Source organism: Thunnus thynnus, chromosome 22, assembly GCF_963924715.1.
Source record: "Thunnus thynnus chromosome 22, fThuThy2.1, whole genome shotgun sequence".
Classification (NCBI taxonomy): Eukaryota; Metazoa; Chordata; class Actinopteri; order Scombriformes; family Scombridae; genus Thunnus; species Thunnus thynnus.
The window spans coordinates 16,869,340-16,890,730 of record NC_089538.1 but is presented as its reverse complement, the minus strand read 5'-3'; the positions used below and the strand labels follow the sequence as shown (position 1 = coordinate 16,890,730).

Genomic DNA, 21,391 nt, shown 5'->3' with positions numbered 1-21,391 from the left:
GGTTTAGAAAGCTTCCCGGGCAAAATCTGAGCAGGAAAATGGGGGTTTTTTTATGTTGATGTGGAACATTTTCACTGTTCAAAATTCACCCCGATCAATCGTTATTGTTGTTTTTCTCTTCAGTTCTTCAGTTAAGTGCCCAATTACATCTTTAGTGTATCCAATTTGCTGCTATTTTCCTGCAGTTCCAGTTGATTTTATTCAATAACATAGTGATAATCTACTATTATTTTATCAAAGATACATTTTCCCCATCACCCTAATCCTAACCCTAACAAAATTTTACATATCTAACACAAAACATCTAACACAAACAACAAAATTTTAGGTTTCTTTTACACACCAACTTGATTCAAGATAGTTTTAAACAAATACAGTCACTAAACTCAAATTAGCGACTGTTAAAATGCTGCTAATTCCTCGTGTTTGTTCCCGGTTGTCGTCTGACCTGCGGTTTACTTTCCTGTCACTACACGCTCATCTGAATTCTCCTGACAACTTCGGACCATCTGGTGCTCAAAATAATACAAGAAATGCAAAATACCGTGTGACCTTGGTATATTAATTAAAGAGGAGGAAGTAATGTGAGGAAGGACTCTCACCCTCAGCACCAATAGACACCAGCTTGACCCCCTTGCTGCAGATGAAGTCCAAGGCTTTATTCACGTTGGCGATCTTGTGGAAACGCATCTTGCCTTTGTCGGGTTTGGGCAGCCTCTCGCCTACAAGACAGAGAAAAATATTTATGTTTTTTTCATCAAAGTTTGTCCTTCATTATGTTATATTTTATAAGCTTTGGCTGCCAGAAAAAAAACAGCTTTTCATAAAACAACTACAGTTCTCTTGATCCATCTTCTTAAACGTCAACTTTTTCTGGTTTCTTTAGTCTTCAATGATAGTAAACTGAATGAAACAGTGACATTTTTCACCATTTTATAGACCAAACAACTAAATTATAAAGTTCCAGCAATGAAAATAATCGTTAGTTGCAGCCATAAAAACAAACTAATTTACGTTGTGTGGCTATCTTTCCTATGGGCGACATAATATCAGTTTGTGTCGCCCGGTTTAATTTAAAAACTCAATTAAACTTTGGGCTTTTTATCACCTACGTGTTGACCAGTGCTGTCCCTTTATCTGAAATGATGCTAGTGAGGAAAATTTTATTATAGCTGAAAGGAATTATTGCTAAATGACGGCAGATGAAAACAGGATGTGGGTAAATAAAACAGACTGTCTCATCGTGTCTTCTGCATTTAAGAGATCTTATTATGTATCAAAATGTGTTTCCTCACTACAAAAGAAACAATGACTCAGTAAGCAAACAATAAATGTGTGTGTGTTGATGAGATCCACCTGATATGACCTCCAGCAGCAGCATAAGTTTGAGGCCATTTCTGAAATCCTCTTCAATGTTCTCAATCTGTGTCCCGGCCTTCCTCAAGTGGGAGTTACACCAAGCTGTGAAGGTCTGAGAGAGAGAAAGAGAGAGAGAAAGAGAGAGAGAAAGAGAGAGAGACGGTCACCCATCTGACACATACATTCACCGACACTGACAGCATCAAACCAGAGCTTCACCTGCTGCACGCAGGACTTGAAAAACATCCAGTAACAAACACACTACGTATATATATACACACTCAGCTTGTTTCCCCTCTGAGAGCAGGGTCAAAACTGCTTAGCAAGGCCTGAACTGTCCGCTTTCATTTGCAGCTTTGTCGTGACTACGGCTGCCGACAGTGAGAGCGCACACACACACACACACACACATACAGTGACATTTATGTCAGTTTGACGGCCGCTGTTGACTCAACAGTCCTCAACAAGTTTAAAACAGGCGTCTAGTTCAGGTCGTTAGTTAGTTTGTTGACCTTTTGGTAATTCATTCGTTGCCCGTGGCAATCGTCAGACAAATACAAACACAAACATGTATTTACTTAAAGGAATAGTTCAACATTTAGAGAGAAACTTATTCACTTTCTTGCTGAGATGTAAATATGAAGATACGGTAAGCAGCTTCTTAGCTTAGCTTAGCTTAGCTTAGCTTAGCATAAAGACTGGAAACAAAGGGAAACGGCTAGCCCAGCTCCTTCTAAAGGCACTAATTAACACATTATATCTTGTTTGTTTAATATGCACAAATTTTTTTTTTTAAAAGTGGCACGTTGTGGTTTAATGGGGGATTATCTGCTGTACTATAACACAGCTGTGTGCAGTGACTTCCTGGAGTCTTGTCATCATTTTAATCGTTTTAATAGCTGATTAATCATTTAAGCCGTTTATCAAGATCAACATTTTCTATTTCTAACTTCTCACAGATGAGATTTGGTGCTTTTCTCTCTGAGTATCTTTAGGGCTTCAGACTATTGATTGGACAGAAGATGCAATTTAAAAAAGGCGTCACCTGGGGCTCTGGGAAGCTGTGTGTTTGACATTTCTCACTCTTTTGTGACATTTTAAAGACTAAATTATTAATTTATTAATCCCAAAAATAAAAATAAAGTAAATAAAAAATAAACAGACTTGTTGAAAATAGTCATAGGTTGCAGCCCTAGTGTGTTAAAAAAAAAAAAAAAAAAAAAATCAATAAGTGCCTGGAGTCCATCACGTACGAGCCCATTAGTGTTATAACTCTGGATCAGGAAGTCACCTGCTATAAAGTCCTATATTCTGCCCCGATTCAGGGTTTTGTCAAACATTTTGTTAGTAGGTGCTGCGTTTTTTCAAAAGCTAGAGATCTCATTTTAGAAACACAACTGTTCATTAGGCGATGGCGCTGTGCATAATGGCTAAAATGCAGACGGTGATGTAAATGGCTCTCTGCCACTGAGTGCTTGCTTTTGGCCTGCCTGGAAAATTGCCTAATGGCGTCAGTCATGCGCGTCGGGGACAATTCAATTGGTTCCATCAGGCCGTTCAATCAATCACTGAGGGGTATTTTGAGAGGCTTTCACGATGTTTAGCTTCAAATGTGAATATGTGTTTGTTTGAATTCGAGTGTGTGTGTGTGTGTGTGTGTGTGTTAAGGCTGCTGCTGTAGAGCCAAAACTTTGCCAGGGTTTTGAGGATGTGGGGGTGTAGAAGCAGAATAAGTACATGAGTTGAATAACTAACTAGAGATGATAGTGTGGGTGGAGTGAGGAGAGAGACTGAGCAGACACACACAGATAGATAGTATGAATTAGCAATGAAACAGGGTTTGCGCTCAGTAGGTGAGAGCATAAATTTTCCATTACATCATCTGGAAATCAAAAAGTACCTCCGTGTACAGTATGTGTGTTTATGTCTATGTGTGTGTGTGCGTGTGTGTCATCTGCGCTCGAGTGTGACTGCGGATCTACATGGATGGACGGAGAAGCAAAGAGACGGAAAGAGAGGAGACGGAGACGAGAAAAAGAAATGAGAACTTCGAGAAAGAGAGAAACCACACCAGGGATTGAGTGACAGAAGAGAGGAAGTAGAGAATATGGAGAGAGAGAGAGATACTGCACTTGACTTTACAGCTAAAATAATTATTCAGAAAATTAATTTTGATAATGGAACGATCATTTAAGACATCTTTCAAGCAAAACTAATGAATTTTACCTGGTTTCAGTTCCTCAATTATGAGGATTTCCTGCTTTTCTTTGTTTTAAGTGACGCTAAAGTGAAAATCTTTTGGACTTGTTGGTTTGACAAGACAAGAAATGACTTTAGAAAACTGTGACGGTCATTTTTCAACACATTTTATAGACCAAAAAGTGAATCAGTGAATTGAGAAAATAACAATAATGAAAATAGTGATTAGCCCTACTTGATTTAGAGATAAAGACTAAGTCCTCCTGCTTTCATGAGTTGGAAAAAAGAGCAGAAAAACCATAAGGAAATAAAACTTGTTGTCTTTCGTATTGCATGTTTTCTAATTTGCACATTTGAAAATCTAACTTTTAACAGTTTTTGTTTGGTTGAGGTAAAAAAAAAAAAAAAAAAAAAATTAAAAAGCTTTTATAAAGAGAAGATGAAGACAAAATGCTGCACAGAGAGAACAAATTAATCTGTTCAACACCATTAATATCATATTTGGTGGGAAGCAGCACAGAGATGCTGTGATGTACTCACAGCTAAGTTAGTCAGAGGAGCTACAGGCGCTCTTTTAATGATGTAATCTTGACTCATCCTCTTCATTATAACATTTGTAGAGAAGCTGTCAGAGGTGGAAATTAACTAAGTACATTTACATTTACTCAAGTGCTGCGCTTCTGTGCAATTTTGAGTTAATTGAATATTTATGTTTTATGCCACTTTATACTCCGCTACGTTTCAAAAGGAAATATTACGCTCTTAAACCCAGAAAATCTGCTCTAATAGCTATAGATACTAGTTAGATGTAGAGTTGAAAAGTTTAAACACAAAACATATAATGAGCTTATAAAATGCATTGAGTTTGTGGATGTTTTTGAATGCTTTTTATGTAATGAGGAAGTATTTTTATACTGTAGTGTTGCTACTTTTACTTTAGGATCTGACTAGAAATGTGCTGACTTGAAGTTTCTTTTGCAGACCTTTCCGAAATTTGCTTACAATTTGCACAACATATGGACACAAAAATAACTTGTCACATCTGTACTTCACTTCAAACTGAAATTAGAAAGAAGAATAGAGAGACTTGTAGAAAGAGAGAGAGGCAGAGAAGTGGAGAAGTGAGAGGGGTGACAGGAATGGTCAGGCCCTGGTGTAATTTGATGTAAGGGTCTGGAGAGGGAGAAGAGGCCGCCTGTCCAACCAGCCGGGGTCCCAGCAGGTGCTGCTCTCCTTTGCCATGCATGACCAAATTTAGACAGGCTCCTAATCCAGCACACACGGGCCAGCAGGCCAAGCCGGAGAGGAGACGAAAAGGTGTGTGTGTGGAGGAGGGAGGAGGGAAGAGGAGGTAGAGTGGGGGTTGAAGGAGTAGGGAGGGGTGGGGGCTAAATTAGGTAGAAGAAGAGGAGGAGGAGAAAAGACTAAAAAGTGGAGGGGAGGGTGGAGGAAGGCGAGGAGGAGGAGGAGGCGGGAGAGGCTAAATCGGGTTGCTATGGGACACCACCGGACAGCTGAGAAGGCAGGATTCCTGAGGTGAACTGTAAGAGTCCAAGACGGAGAGAGAGAGAGAGAGAGAGAGAGAGAGAGAGCAAGAAGAGACGGGGAGGAAGGAATGGATTGAGGAATATGACAAGATATAAAATAATAAACTTGAGAAAGTGTGGGAAAGATGAGAGGACTGCGGCAACATCAAAGGAGGGCTGTTAGAAACTCAACTGGCGGTAATTGAAATCAAGGATTCACTTAACCTAATAAAGCCGGAGATACAAACATAATCCAAAATTCATTAAATCCAAAGAGCTTAACGGGGCACCCTAGGATTAAAAAAAAACTATTAACTGCCATACCTGTGATAGCTAAAGCTATAATTTCTATTCCACTGCATCTGTAATGCTCTATTATCTCATCCCCCGGGTTTGTTTTAATGCCTGTGGTGGTCTACAGAGTCCCCCAGCATGAAGTCATCCCCTCCCTCCTCCTCTCTGTCTATCCACACCTGTCGGTCTGGCCTGGCTCAGCTCGGCTGGGGCTTTTTTACAGGTCCTCCTTGTAAAATGAGGTCACGGCAGCCCAGCTGAATGCCTGTCATAACTTAACCCCCCCCCCCCGCCTCACAAGGGGAATCAGGGCTGCTGACCCTCAATACAGCTGACACGCACATACACACAGGTTCCTACTCACACACACACACACACACGTTGCTCTTCCCATTCGAACAGGCTCTTAATAATGTCAGCTAGCTCAACTGTACATTAAAGCGCTGATGCAACCAGTGCTGCCGCTGCCGGCCTCGGAGGGGAAGCCAGGAGTAAGATCCATTTTCTGAAACGACCTGTTCAATATCTGAACTCCATATTTGATTTCAGCAAAGCCCCGGTGTAGTTAGGTTGCAGTAGAAACTAATATCTTAAGGTGGGAGGATAGAAATGTTATACAACAATGATATATTTTTCTGGGACTTTTAAAATCCTTTGTCACAACTGGAAGGGTTTACATGACAGATCCAGATGTGTACATGTCAGGATGGTGGAGAAAATCCTGCCTTAAGTCATGTCCTTTGGCCTTGGTGGTTTTCAATATATGGTTCAATTCTAGCTCTTTATTAAATCATAATTTTGTAATTTTGGGAGACTGCCTCGAGAAATGATAGATGAAAAAGATACGGCTCGATAACTGCCTTGAAATTAATTACTAAGAAAGACGGCAAAACACTAAGACCACAATTTTCAAAATCAGTCGAGATCTAACTCGGTAAATTGAATGTAATGAGCAAATAAATAAGGGGGTGGCTCCCGCAAAAAATTGATTTTTTGATGGATGAGACGACTGAATTATGTTCATTCAAAGCAAAATATTACGTATCCAAAAATAAAGCTTCAGTCTGTTCTATTTTATTCAGTTATCTTTGTAGATACTGTTAACATCTCGTCCTATGTGGATGTTAAAAACATTCCTGAACTAGAAACTGGGACAAAAACTTGCATGGAAAGGTGAATTATTTGATGTTTTGGACAATAACTAGTCTTCAAAATAGTTTTTGATGAGACTTTTATGAATAAGATATTGTAATAATTGACCAGCGCAGTTGAGTAAATGTTACATTTTAAATAAATGAGATCCTTGCTTCCTGAATCTGGCTGAACGGCTGCTGCTGTCTCTGCTCAGGAGCCGTGAACTGGGACTATGTTGCGTTTACCTGCAACTCTCACCTCAGTGTTTGTGGGCACAAAATGTCCTCCTGCTGCTGGCGATCGTTCCTGTCTCGCCGTTATGTTACAGATATGTGCCTCCCGCCCTCTGTGGTGCCAGTCCAACACATCACACACACACACACACAGTGATATTACACACTTCAGCTGTAGTTGACCTGACGGTTAGCCCAGAGTGAGTGTTACTCCGGCTACGTCAAGGTGCTCTTTACACTCGAAGGGCTCCGGTTCTCTGTCTCGGGCTATTCTGTGACACAGAAATAAAACATCCGACCTTAACACTTCTGCTAATGAGACAGATAATTACGTAAACCTGCAGGCCGCTCTTAATTTACACCTAACCTCTTTTGAGTGTTGCCTCACTGGTGTCCAGTCTTTTGTGCAGATTTAATTATAAAAGTCTACAGTAGCTGATTTCACTAATTAGCGCCTTCAATCAGAGACGGCTGATCTAATTACGGAAATATGCCGGTGGAGTGTTTGTCTGGAATGAAAACTTACTGGAAACACTGTCTGCACTTATCAATCTACACATTATCCATTATCTCTGTGTAGCTTTATGCACTAAATTTGGTGGCTGTTTGTTGTTGTCAAAAAGCTACTACGGACTGGAAAAATGAATGTGATGCAGGAAGCAATGAGAAAACAATAAGCAAAGCTTTAAAAAAAAAAAAAAAAAAGGCTAATTCTGGAGCACACGGGACAGAAATTAATCTTAAAAAAAATCTATTTTAATTCATTTTATGAGGCAGAAGCATCTTAGAGAATCATGTTGTGTGCCCGTGATGGATTAAGACAGCATACTTTTATTGCAGCTTTGACCATTAAGCCCATAACCTCATTCTTTCAAGTCCAGTTAGTTTAAATAAAAGTCCTGATGTAGTACTTAAGATGCACGGAAAGGTATCACGCTCTCCTCATTCCTCTATTTGTTTGAGCGGCTCGCTTTGTTCTCCTAATTTTATGAAGTTTAACAATCTGAATGCGTGTCGTGTTAATACATAAACGCAGTATATGTGCCTTGTCTTAATATAACAGGTATTTATGTTGCACTGCTGGTGTAAAAATAGTCCGCCTGCGAGGTTGACATGGTTGACTCATTCACACCTGTCCACTACGGCTACCTTTGTCACACACCTGTTCAGCAGTCATGTCATGTCCTGGTCTCTCTCTCTCTCTCTCACACTCACACACACACACACACACACGCCGCCTAAACAAATCATAGCCCGCTCACGTGCAGTGCACACAATAATAGCTGCACATAAAAACACAGTGTTTATAAGGTCACTATATTTGCAATGCACATGGATACGAATACATACAGTTCTTTCAAAGATAGATATAGAATTTTATTAATGATAAACATCTTTGGATTCAATCACTCAATTATCAAATCTCCATCAGAGATCTAGATGTGTAGCTGGAATCAGACAAAAAAAACACCAGTTATAGCTTTAAAACTGCAGCTTTGAGCCAAAAACTCGAAAGCCAAAAATATAACAACAGTGGCGTGATTTTGGACTGCCGCCGCTTCACTGCACCTGTCTGACGGTAATAAGTGTTTGCACGAAGGAGAGGATGTGCACCTTTAACCCACAATGAAAAAACCTGCGGCTCCCATCGTCAACAAACCACAGGCCAGCAGTTATTAAAAACACTGACACAAAGGGGGTTGAAGCTCCCGTGTGCTGTTATTCCTCCTATTTCAGTCGCAATGCTTTCAAGCATTAAGGTCAATTTAATTTAAAAACATACCAGAGGAAATATATTTTTATAAATGATTAACTGCATGACACTGAAAGAAGTCAAGATAGGTTTTACTTGACTCTTATTTGAACTGTTACACTGCAGACTTCTGTGAACCGTTTCATACATTTAATTTTATTTTGTCTTATTTAGTAGAGTTTGAATTGATTTGATGAGACTCTGTAAATCTATATGTAAAATCAGTGAAATACAGATAAAAAGTATGATGATTATTACGAGTAAACTGTAAATAAATGAATGACTCAGACCACCTGTTCTTGCTATATTGAAAGACATGTTTCAAGTATGCTTTCCCCCCCTCTTTTCAAGATGCACAATTTGCAAATCTTCACACTCTTTTAGTATCATTTACATGGTTGGCTGACGAGCAACTTCCCATCATCACTGGCCGCTGAGAAAGTCCCAGCAGGACGCCGCTGACTGGCGGCGTAAGAAATGTAACAAGCTCTGTTCATCTGTCAGCAGATAACAGAGTAAAAGGGAAAGAGTATAATTTGTCCATCTGTCAGAGCTGATGGAGTGAAACTGCTCCACTGCTGAGCTTTTCTCTTGAAATGTGTATTTCACATCAGTAAAAACTCAATCATATCGAACTCAAACACATAAAAAAAAAAATAGAAAAAAAAATCAGACGTCGATCCATCTGAGGCTTCCCCAAAAAGAAGGCGTCAGCGCTATTAAAACACAGATGTCAATAACTTCACATAAGAAAACACTTTCAACTACTGTTTCTGAGATCTGCAGACAGAAAAACTGACAGCGCTTATATAAGTCCTCAAACGTAACGATTCTGACAGATTCGAAGAGCCGCCCTTGAGCCATATCGGCTCTGAGGGGACGAACAACACCCCCATCCACACTTCTCATCTCAAAGCATGTCTCAATAAAACAACCTTCACTTCTGAAAACAGGAGAGTTTGCCGTGTGTGTGTGTTTTTGGACGATTAACTCAACTTGGCCTCAGGATCCACAAAGAAGGAAGTGAGATTTATACCGTCTGACCTACAATGACGACTTTGGTATTCATCTTAATGGGTGATATCTATGATAAGCATAAAACATAGTGCGAGAATTAGAACAAAATAAAAAAAGACACAACTGGGTATTATTTAACATCTGTTGGTGCTAGTGTCAGTGCTAATGCTTACTTGTATACCTTACTTTCAGAAATATAAACATGGTTTTCTATAAAACTGATAATTAAAAAAGAATCTTAAATGTTAAAATGTTGTCTAAACACATAAAATTGGCTATTTTAGAATTTAAAATCAGGTACAATCTGATCAAAAAACACATAAACAAGATAACTTGACAAGACGTTCAATACTAGGCTTCGGTTTTTTTATACTCTGTGGTACCAAAAAGAGGTTTGACACCCAACCTTACACAACACACAGCTAATATATAGAGTGGCAGCAACATTATCTGTTTCGCTCACAGATCAAAGGGTTTGTTTTTCTAACTGAATTTATCCCTGACATCACTTTCTTGCATCAGGAATCAATTGGCGTGAATTCCTCCGCCGAGTTTCGACAGCCGATAAAGTAACAGGACCACGGCGGAGGGAGAGGAGAGAGGAGTTACAACACACGACAGGTGTAGCCGACATTTAGGAGCCACCCCCGCCACACGCTCTCTCCACGAACTCCTTCTCTTCTTCCCCTTCCTCCCCTTGTGGGCTTTAAATATCCCTCTCCCTCAAAAAAAGAGACCCGAGGCCCTGAACTTGGGTGCCACAGGGACGATGACATGAGAACCCAAGAGTTGAACCCCAACACTCGACCCCCAACACACACACACACACCTCTAATAGATCAACCTGAACTCTTCTGCCCCACCGACATTACCTCTAATACCCCCAACGACGCTGACGCAGCTATTAAACATAGAGCGAGGAACCTCTGTGAGTAACTTCCTCCAATACTATACAAATAGATTTGGTGACGTCGCCTCTGTTGCCGCAGATAATAACATTTATTATTATGGATCAGTGGTCTTAAAACCCCAAATCACTACAGTGAGACCTGCCCCTAAATTAATACTCACATCTGTAAAAACTTAAAGATTGTTGACATTGTGGTGAAGTTAAAGTTAGGGGTCAACTTAAATTATGTTTCTTTCTGACTTGTCTCTCATCTTTGCATATTGATTTTAAATAATGGATAGTTTAATGTCTTTGGTCTTCTAAAAACAATTCAAACATTGAAAACATAACTTTTTGGTTGGGATACTTGCAACTTCGTGATAAATATATATATACTAGAAGGTTTGACAAGTGGTCATATTCCTTTGCTTTAAAAGGTCACCAGACAAAAAGGTTAGGAACTACTGACTGAGGTCATTTGCTGAAAATAAAAACTGAAACACAGATTTGTTTCAAAGGTTTTCACAAAGACGGCTTGTAGTGTTTCAGAATTACACCTAAAAGTGTGACCGAAATGTGAGAAATTTAATACCTAGTGAAGAAATTATTCTTAAAAAGTGCTACATTTGCTCACAAAATGTAATATCATGGCACAGACCTGCTTCATACAAGTTCTGACATGAGTAATCTGATTTAAAGGAAGATGAAACTGAGTTTGATGAAAAGAGGAAATGAAATGAGCGGTTAAACTTCTCCTTTCTAAAAAAAGAATAACGGCGAGGCCAATGCCCTTTCATTTACTACATACAGTATATATAACACAATCAAGCCTGGGTCACTGAAAGGAATCTTGTATCAAGTCAAAAGCTCACAGAATATTTTGTAAACCACGGTTTCAAGTTACATTTTCAGCTGGTTGAACTGTAAGTGAATCAGTCCCCGACATCAATTTATCAGCCTTCCCTTTCCACCTCTCCTCTATGAAGGATTAACGGGCTAATATCCCAGAGACCCTGCTGACAACAGGGCCACCGCCGGCCTCCCAATGCGAGGCCCGAGTCCAAACCCGCGGATTTATGTCTGTGTTCAGAGGATAAAAGGCCTAGGACACCTCTTCTAGTCAAAGTGTGTGTGTATGTGTGTATCAAACCCTCTGCCAGATGCCAGTGAGATGTACTGTGGGCGCAAGGGGATTTTAGCTGGTGAGGGAACAGGTGGAGCAGGTGATGAAAGACTACAGTCCTCCGCCCACAAACACTGTGAGAACAATGCTAATGAATTAAAGATTCGAGGGAGGATTTTGTACAAACGGAACTTAATATTAGGCTGCTTCCTGAAATGTATATGCCATTAACAACAACATCTGCAGCATTTTAATATGAGAAAGCAGAACACGAGTTACACAAACACACAAAGGAGTTTCACTGCGCTCTAAGTAATAATAATGATAATAATAATGAATAAAACGACTTTCACCGCATTGGAAACACAGGCACTGCTTGACAATCCTGCACTGCATCATCTACAAGCAAGGTAGCTGATTTATTTTCTGTCCGCGGACGGTTTGCTGTGAGGGAATTGATGGCTAACCTGGTTCAGTCAATCACCTGTTTTGACACAGCCATCTGTCTGCGTTGTCATATTAATTGCTTCGGCTCAGTGCGGGGGGAAACATTGTGTCCTGCTCTTCTCCATTATGCTGCCTTACATTGTGTTCCACTGCCTCACGCTTCCAGGTTTTGCTGTGCCGCCGGAATAATGACGCCTCGCCAGAAATACCCGCCAAAACATAACAATGTGTTCACAATGTGTGCAGGTGTTAACTTTTCAGACGTGCCAGAGAGGCAACGTGGTCTTTGAATTTTTTGGAATTATCAATAATAAAAAGGGAGAATTAACAGGAAGGACAGGGCAGTGAAGGCTTCGGATAATGAATGGCATCTCGCTTCCTTTATTTGATGCAATTTCAGTTCGCCAAGGCTGTTGTGGAGCCTAATTTGGGGACATGGTGAAAAATTGTTTGGTAGTGTTGTTGGACTAGAGAGAAGGCGGTTGTACATGGTGCATCATAATCATCAAAGTATTGGACAAATTAAAATTTTGACCTGATGATGGAGCTAAATGAAAAGTCAGAGACCACTGAAGTTATTACAGCTAATGCTGAGGAGGGGTAGAAGGGGGCAAGATTGTCTGAACCTAATTTCATGACGATCCATCCAATAGTTCTTTATATAGAGACGTCACACACAAAACCATAAATGTCAACCTCATGGTGGCACAAGAGGATAACTCAAGAGATCATTAATTAGGGTGCATCATCTGGGCACCATGAATTTCCAGACAAAATTTCATGACAATGCATCCAATAGTTGTTGAGGTGAAGTATTTCACTCAGCACCAAAGTGGTGGACCAACCAACCAACAGACCGAGATTGTCGTCCCTAGAGCCACAGCGCTAGGCTAAAAGCTAGCGGTGCTAATATTTAGCTTAGCTATCACATGGCTAAAACCATGTAACCTTCCAGGAGGAAAAAGCAATGGTGATTTTGATGATTTTTTTTGGCATGTTGCTATGTATATTTAATAACTTTTTATTCCACTTTAGATTTTCTGTGCACTTTCACTTGTCAGAGAGGTTGAATCTAATAACCCTGATTTTCTGCTTGCATTACATACACACACACACTCACACATAGCATCCTTATCTTTCTTTGTTCACCGCTTTCACCCTCCTTCTCGTTACACAACTCAACAGATTAACTGACTGGCTGAGTGATCGATGGTGAAGAATAAAGGTAATTGTACAGGTTCATGGTTGGTGGCGGCAGCATGCCGAGTCTTTTGTCGTTTAATGAGCTCTGGATTCAGACTGACAACGAGAGAGAGAGAGAAATTGGTGTGAGCGCTTGTGGAGGATTTATGACAGTGCGGCTGGCCTGAGAAGGAGGACAGGTTGGGGAGTAGGAGGAGGAGGAGGAGGAGGAGAAGGAGGAGGAGGAGGAGGGGGGGGTTGTGTCTAATTTCAGTAGGCGAGTTCTTTCTCTGAAATAAGAGGCAAAACTGTCCAGGCAGATCTAGGGTCAGCTAATTCCATCTCAACAGGAACCTTGAACATGACGACTTAGGTGTGAAACTGATCTCGCTGTCTATAGTAACATGCAGCTACATTTCCCCGCATTCATTTAGCAGAAAAAGCAAGTCACTCACTGTCAACCTTGTGATTCTACTTCTGCCTCCATTTACCAGAACCACAAAAAAGATATTCAATGCTCGAGTCAGATGATATTACAACTCTGATTTCATTTTGTTATTTGTAGGTTGCAAAACTGAAGTCCAGTCCAGATTAACTACATGTGACTGCTGCTGTGTGCTTCGTCATTCAGGAAGTCCGCTGCTCGCACACAGCTGTTAACGCCTAAAGCTCGTCTGATGCAGCAGCTAATAAACATCTTTCACTCTACATAAAACAGCTCAGACTATAAAAACGGTGACTGCCATTCCTTGATGGCACAAAATCCAGACAGGACAGTGGCATGATGTAAAATACATAAAGCTAAATCCATAAAGCCAAAGATTACAGCAGTCGGCTAACATTTTGATATTTTAACTAGTGTTAACAAGGCTCTGGCAGCATACTTTATGACTGCAGCTTTTTAAGCCATTATAAAGTACATAATGATATCTTCATGACCTCAGTCCTATTATAAGGGACCCATCATCTCAGCAGACCTCCAACTGATGACTGTAACTTCTGCTACCACCTGCCTATAAATATCCACCGCATGCGGCCGGCATTCAGCTGCAACATTATGAGCTTAGGTGATTTTTTTTCTTTTTTTTTTATAAAGACAGGTTCAGTGTTCAGCTGGTCTCATTACTACAGGAGACTGAATGGTCGACATAAATGTAGCACTTGAGTCTGACACCATTAGAACCTGAGGTGACATTTTGTAGGTGTTCAGCCATGTATCCGCTGTGTGTCATTTGTTAACTGAGGTCACAGATTTGGCAGCTTGTGGCTTTCTGCTTCCTCATAAACACGAGTCTCCGTTTTCAAATGCCGAGCTCTGAGCCTAGAGAAGAATAAAAAGTAACACTGGTTGCAGCTTTCTACTATGTCAACTCGAACATACTCGTGCGCTGATGACACAGAATGCTTTACATTTTTTTTTTCTTTAGTTTTATTTTCAGCTTCGTTTCTTTGTGCGCGCGGGAAACAAAACACCGCTGTCAACCGTGCAATTTTCTCTTGACTAATCCGAGCATTAATGCTATCTACGGACCCGCAGGATTGCTCTGATCGGATCAAGATGGCTGCTCTCGCACCCCATCAATCATCATTTCTACTTTCACCCGCTGGATTCTGACACCGCGCGCTGTATCGTGTGTCTTGCCTTCATCATTACGACACCCTCAGGGCGGTTTTATATCTTCAAACTGTTTCTAAGTCTTCGTCTAGATTCTTACACACACACACAAACTCATCAGAAACACTTTAATGCTAATAAAATACAGCTGATCATGTCACACACACACACATACACACACACACACACACACACTCCTCAGCCCTTCCTACGGCCTCCCAGGGCTCCTGCGCTAAAGCAGTTTATAGAAGCCTCCCTACATGGACACAGCTTCTGGAATAGCAACTGCTATTTGATCTGACTGCGAGCTCTCTCACCTCTCCGCTTACGTTTAACCCTCGTACACATACTCTCGACATGTTTGGCACAACACAGATACAGCTCACTGCGTTAATTAATCCTATTATTTGGACATGGTTTACCTGGAGTAAACTTTTAAAGGCTTGGCAAAGATTTGAGTGCTGTTTTGCTCTTTTTATTTGATTCTTACACGGTGGATAGTGAACCAAATTATAAGGGAACATTTTAACATTCATAATTAAATAATTTCTCACAAGCCGTATATGTTTTTATAGGGCCTATACGTGTGTAGACAGGAACCCCTTCCCTTTTTGTCTTCCTTGTAAAAGTGTCTTTATCAAATGGAAAATCAATTATCTTCCTTTTTCCTCTATCAAACATCACATGACAGACTTTTGTTGTTGGTGACCTTCCACCTCGCTGCCCTGTGCAGCCGCTATAACTTATTTCTGCTTACAAATGTTAAACATATTAATCAGAATTACTTATTTCTTGCATGGTGGTCTGAAACAAAATGATACATTTCCTCTGGTCTAGTGAAGAGAAATATACTGTTCCTGCACTGGGATCACATGACCCCTAACAGAGTGAATCATGGGAGGGAACATAAGGGGCCTCCCCTTTACTCAGATGCATCTTGGGATTGGGTACTGTAGTCCAGACAGCGGGCAGAGTTCAGTAGAGCAGGAGTAATGCGGTGAATTACAAATTAGTTTCTGCAATTTTTTGAGTAACGGAGCAAGTTAAGACTGAGAAACTTCCCTTTCTTTCCTTCTTTCTATCCATTCAATATCATAACTTCAGCCTCTAAAAAAAGAGACCAGAGACCTGGATGAATACGTCTCATCCAGGATGAGTGAGAAGAACGTGTATTCTGAAGTATTATGCAAGAGCAGATCAAATCGTAAAATTCCTTATTGATGGTAACGTGATTTCAGTATTTTCAGTTACACAGTTAAATCGGTTTGACGAAGCTTGACATGTGGCTCAGACACATTTCAAAAACATGTCACACACAGAGTTTAACTGAGGACATTAAGAGGGAGGATAGTAAAGGGCCTACCAAGGCTAATCTGTTTTATTGATATGTACTTCTTCCAATCAACTGCAAAAACAGTGCTACCGATATTATAAATGTGGACATTAATGGGCCTTAAGACAAAAAATCTCTAGCTTGCTTGGAAAGAAATATCTGTTTCGACAACTTTTCCCCAAGACACATATATTTTAAAAAAGTCTTCAGGCTACTGTTACGCATCATTATCATCAAACAGAGAAAGAAGAGAAACTTTATTGTAAATTGCTGCCTCAGTATCACCTGAGGACAGACATCACTTCGGTATTGTGTCTCGGAGCATCAGGTAGGAGGAGGTCAGATCAATGAGTCCGTCTGGCTGCCGCACTACTGGCTGAGTTGTTAAAGTGCAAAATGAGATTAGATGAGAATAGATTCGATTACGCAGCACCCTAAGATCTCCTCTCGCCCACACAGAGGGACATTACATTAGGTTGAGTGGATAAATATCACATTACTGAATATAACTTTATATCACTTGAATCTGACGACGATGACTCTTTTGGCCACTTCATTCATTTTTACACCCTGTGGAACAGAATAAAACACCAGAGAGAGATTTTTTTTTACTGTAGTTTAAGTCTCATTTGTGTTTCCTACCGAGGTTCATTATGAGGCCCTTTAATCTGCTTTAAGACGTGATGTATCAGTCACATTTGTTTTCATGATTATACTGTTTCATTAACTGGGTTATTATAATTTAATATCAGCGGTTAAATTCTCACATCAACTTGGGAACAAACTATATTTTTTGGAAAGTAATTTCTTTTAATCAAACAGTAAAAAAAAAGGTGATATGATTGATGAACATTAAAAGGACTTTTTACTATGTCAATTTGAATCTTATCACAATATTAATTGATCCACAAAGTTAAGTTTAAAACCAATGACGTTATGAGAATTGCCTAATTTCTTCTGTGTATAACAAGCATTCGCCGTTTAGCTAATAGGTAAGCTGAGCCAATAGGGCTGTTGATAACCCCTATGTAATGGGTATTTATAGGTCATTGCTAACATAAGCTTCGCTAGGCTGCCAGTCATTCACTTAGTCAGTTAGCAGCTGAACTCTTAAACTATGTGAAACAGAAGACGACTTTGGTCACTGTGGTAAATTTTTGGTGTATTACGATTTTCTGTGTACTTAAGCTATTTCAACATTAAAAAAAAAAGACTTTAAACTATGATATGTGAATAAAAGTTATTTCATGAAGCGTCAACAGTAGTGTGTAGCAGCATAAATCCACCACGACAACAATAAAACTCCTTTTTTTTTTTGAATTCATAGCCATGTATTTTGGTGCGTGCAGTCCTCTGTAAGTGAGAGTTCATCTTTTAAAAACAGCTATTGATCTTGCTTTGTAACGATCACTGCTGTTTGACTGTTTGTAGATGTGCTTGAGTAAAGACCTCTCTAAAGCTGTCAGCGCAGCATCTGGATGAGGGCAGACATCAATAAGCCTTTCGAGAGCTCACGGAAACATCTACTTCTGTCGTCGCCTCGTCTCTTCAATCAGCCTCCACTAACCGGGGGGGGGGGGGCGAAGCGAAATAAAACAACCCGTTGCTTTTTTATTTCTAGCGGTACAGTTTGCTTTGAGAAAACGCATCACCGAGATGCAGCCAAACCTCATCGCTCTGTCCTTTCATGTCTCATTTTATCTGACACTCTCTTGCTAGATGCAATATCTAACACGCTTTTTTTTCCCCTATTAAATAAAACTCCTGCTCCAAACCAAACCATGAATTATGTAGCAAGAAATCTACCAGAGCTCCTTCCTGATAAATATAAACCAGTGTCAAGATGTACAATTCAGACATGTGCATGGACACACACTATTTCTAATATCCAGTATCAGATTCAGCATCACTGTGTGTTGACAAACACTTTACTACTGCGTCAGGGGGGGGAGGATGAGCGGCTTTTTCCACTGAAATTTTAAGGATAGAAGAGAGAACAGGTGGCGCGAGGATTCCCTTTCATATTCATTACATCGCAAAATGATGCTCCGGCTATATTTATGGGCTGATATCAGCTCCTTAAGCTAGATTTTACATGCCGAGAAGAGCAACGGAGTACGATGACCTACTCCCCTGGGAGGCTGAGGGGTGAAGGCTGACAGAGAGAGAGAGAGAGAGGGGCGGGGGGGGGGGATGCTTGGCTGTGTGTGGTTTTCAAGGCCTATTATATTGTCTTATGGTGAAAGGATTGACAGGCGCACGAGACAAAGAAAAGAGTGAGTTCAAGGTAGAAAGAAAAGACAAGGTGTGCCGTAACAAAGCAGCAGAAAAAGAACGAGGGAACTGACTAGAGAAAAAGACAGAGAGACAGAGAGAAAAAGAGCAATGGAGGGAGGCAAGGAGGGAGGGAAGTTGGAGCCTCGCAAGTTGAAAAGTATTTTTAGGAAGATGTTTATTTGTAGGTCTGTGAAACCAACCCGGGGTGTATATCTACCAGCCTTGCCATCTCTCTCTCTCTCTCTCTCCCTCTCTCTCTCTCTCTCCCTCGCTCTCTCGCTCCGCGCTACCATCTGTTGAGGCGTCTCAGCCTGTCACACTGGGAGGGAGTTAGCAGCGGCGGAGGACATTTTGCATTGACAGAACAATTCTGCAGATTCACCGCAGCTGGTGCCATCTGAACATGCCTTTTTAAAATGCTGCTCTTATGCTCTTCTATGCTGTGACGCTCCACTGTAGTGCAGATTAGGTGACATTAGATTAGATTACATCAGATTAGATTAGATTTAAATTATCCCTGTGGGGAAATTAGCTTGTGGCAGGAGCACAAAATAGGATACAGCAAAGAAAACTTTGAGATAAATTGTTATAGATCCATTAATATATCTGCATACTTTCAGCATTACTTGATATCAGCTTAATATATAATAATATCAGTCTGATTATTTTTACTGCTGACATTTGAGCAACGGTGTGTTATTTCTGAAAGTAGTGTGAAACCTATGATAAATTAGCAACACTGCTAAGAATAACACTATTTTTAAAACTGAAACCTTAACTTCTTGACTTGTACAAAGACTCTACAGAGGAAAAAAACATATCGGCATCACCCAACATGTACCCAACACATTTACACACCCTCACAATCACAGAGAAACATGACATCACACATAAGAACTTAAGTTGTGTTAATTGTAAATAAACTAGTCATTTCTATGGCATTTGAGACTTCTGCATATAAATATTTTTCTCAAAATGTTAAGTACAAATCTTTTGACAACACTTAACAGTTGCTCTGAATACATTTCCAGATTTCAAAGACTCTTCTATGTGACTGGAACAGAAAAAAATTACATCTGTTTCACAGTAATGAAGACTTAACTCCCAAGTGACTCTTTTGTTTAAAAAAACACACAGATGATAGCCAGAAGTGACTGTTTTCTTAAAGTTTTATCTCTCTATTGTATGATTTCCTGTATAATTATTGTTAAAGGGGCATTGGGGAATTAGATAAGTAATCTGTGTTTAGCTTTGTGCTGCAGACTGAATATTTTTTTTGCTCCATGGAAATAGAAAAGCCTTTTAAAAATACGGAAAAAAAAAATCTTCAAAACAGAATTAAGTGTTGTCAAGCCACCTGTTTGGGGTTGGGGTTTGATTTTAGCAAGTTAATCATCAATGAAAAGGTGTAAAATGTAAATATGGATGATTACATTAAGTGTAAACTGGTGTTAGGCTAGTTTTAAACATAACAGACAGTTCAATTGTATTAATTGTTAACGTTAAACAGAAATACATGAAAAGGTAGGCCTATGAGGAGTATAACTTGTGTTTTGAGGCGATATCCAGGCCTTAAATATACCCTCTTGACTAATCTAATTGAGTTTGCAACTGAGAAAACTTGTTCTACCTTCCAGATGAGCTACCTGGCAGCTATTTTCAGTTTGTTCTCCAGGAGTCTCTTGCTAGAGGACATGCTAACCTACTGTTGTCAAACCGAAGACGACAAATATCTTTTTAAACAAGTGAAACAGAGCAGTGCCGGGACAATGTGTGCGTCAGGGGACCATTTAGGAAAATTATAAAGCTGTATTAACCTTTGTGAATGTTGTTCCTGTCCCAGTTTTTGCGGCCGCAGACGTCACCTGATGTCAGTTGACTTATGGCTCCGACAGCTCATTAAACGCACCTGTCACGCTCGTCCTCCACGCGGCAAGGCCAGCTGGTCGCCTAGGCAACGGCTGGCCTCCTCCCCCTGCTATGGCTAACAATAACGGCTAAAAAAAATAGTTTTTACGAGTCATTTTTTTTGTTATATATTTGTATTTACGCACTATTTAATCCAGTATTCATCAGTTAAATTAAAAAATGCTGGTTTCTTTTGGGTTTTGCCTACTGTGTTGTTAATTTATGTCAGTAAAAAGTAAACTCGTTAATTACTAAACTGGCAGTTGGTAAGTTTCTCCCTCCCCTTCACTTCACCTCCGCTTCTGAGTTCAGTGTTGTGCTTTTTTAAAACTTTCTTCAGGTTGTTAAAACTCCAGTGTATTTCATAAGTTATGAATCAAATGTAGGCTGAAGACTGGGGAGGGTGGTTTTATATTTAGACAGTCTTCGCAAGGCAATCGGGGGGTAACTGAAAGACAACACTGAGAAAGTTCCTCGGCCTAAAATATCTGCCCACACAGCTTCCAGCAGGACTGAAGTGCCAGGTGCGAGGACAACTTAGCCCGGTTTCATGTTGGGCTGTTTTAAATATTTTACACAATTAGTGGAACGCACTGGATTAGAAAATCATCTCATTTGGCATGTTAACCTGTTAAAAAAAAGCATTTAAAAAGAAAGTCCCTCACTGATAAAGGGCAAGGGTCAATCTGTGCGTAATTACGCACGGCGCACAAGACCTACCTTCCTCTGCTGCTTCTCCCAGGCTGGGTCAAGCAGCAGGTCCCTGTCCCAGTCATCCTCTTGGGTCATGTACGCCTCTTCATGTTGGATCGTGTAGGAGTTGCTGTATGTGATATGGGTTTCGACAGCTGTCATCGTGCCGCCTCTGTCAGGACTTCTCACGTCCCCCTCAGCTTATAGTAAGAAAAAAGTAATCAGCAATAGAAACGACGACGACGCCGTGAGGGCAAGAACCTCCAAGAGACGAGGGGTCTCACTTTCGGGGGGAAGAGACAGTTAGGGGCTGCAAAGACCAGACTCCACTGGTGCGAGGTGCCTGTGCGGAGGTGGTGCTCCCACTACCAGAAGACCCTGCCGGCCGGTGCTCCTTTCCTGGTCAAAA

General features: G+C 40.4%; 1 protein-coding gene across 1 annotated transcript in view; it reads right to left on the bottom strand.

The window, feature by feature from the left end:
* Positions 1–21,391, bottom strand: part of actn3b (actinin alpha 3b) — a 34,938-nt gene extending 13,547 nt beyond the window's left edge. Inside the window, exons 1-3 of the mRNA XM_067579580.1 lie at positions 21,010–21,391; positions 1,357–1,471; positions 603–722 (exon numbers count right to left, since the gene is read on the bottom strand). Coding sequence (XP_067435681.1) covers positions 603–722; positions 1,357–1,471; positions 21,010–21,144 — 370 coding nt within the window. The 5' untranslated portion in view covers positions 21,145–21,391. The remainder of the gene's footprint in view (positions 1–602; positions 723–1,356; positions 1,472–21,009) is intronic.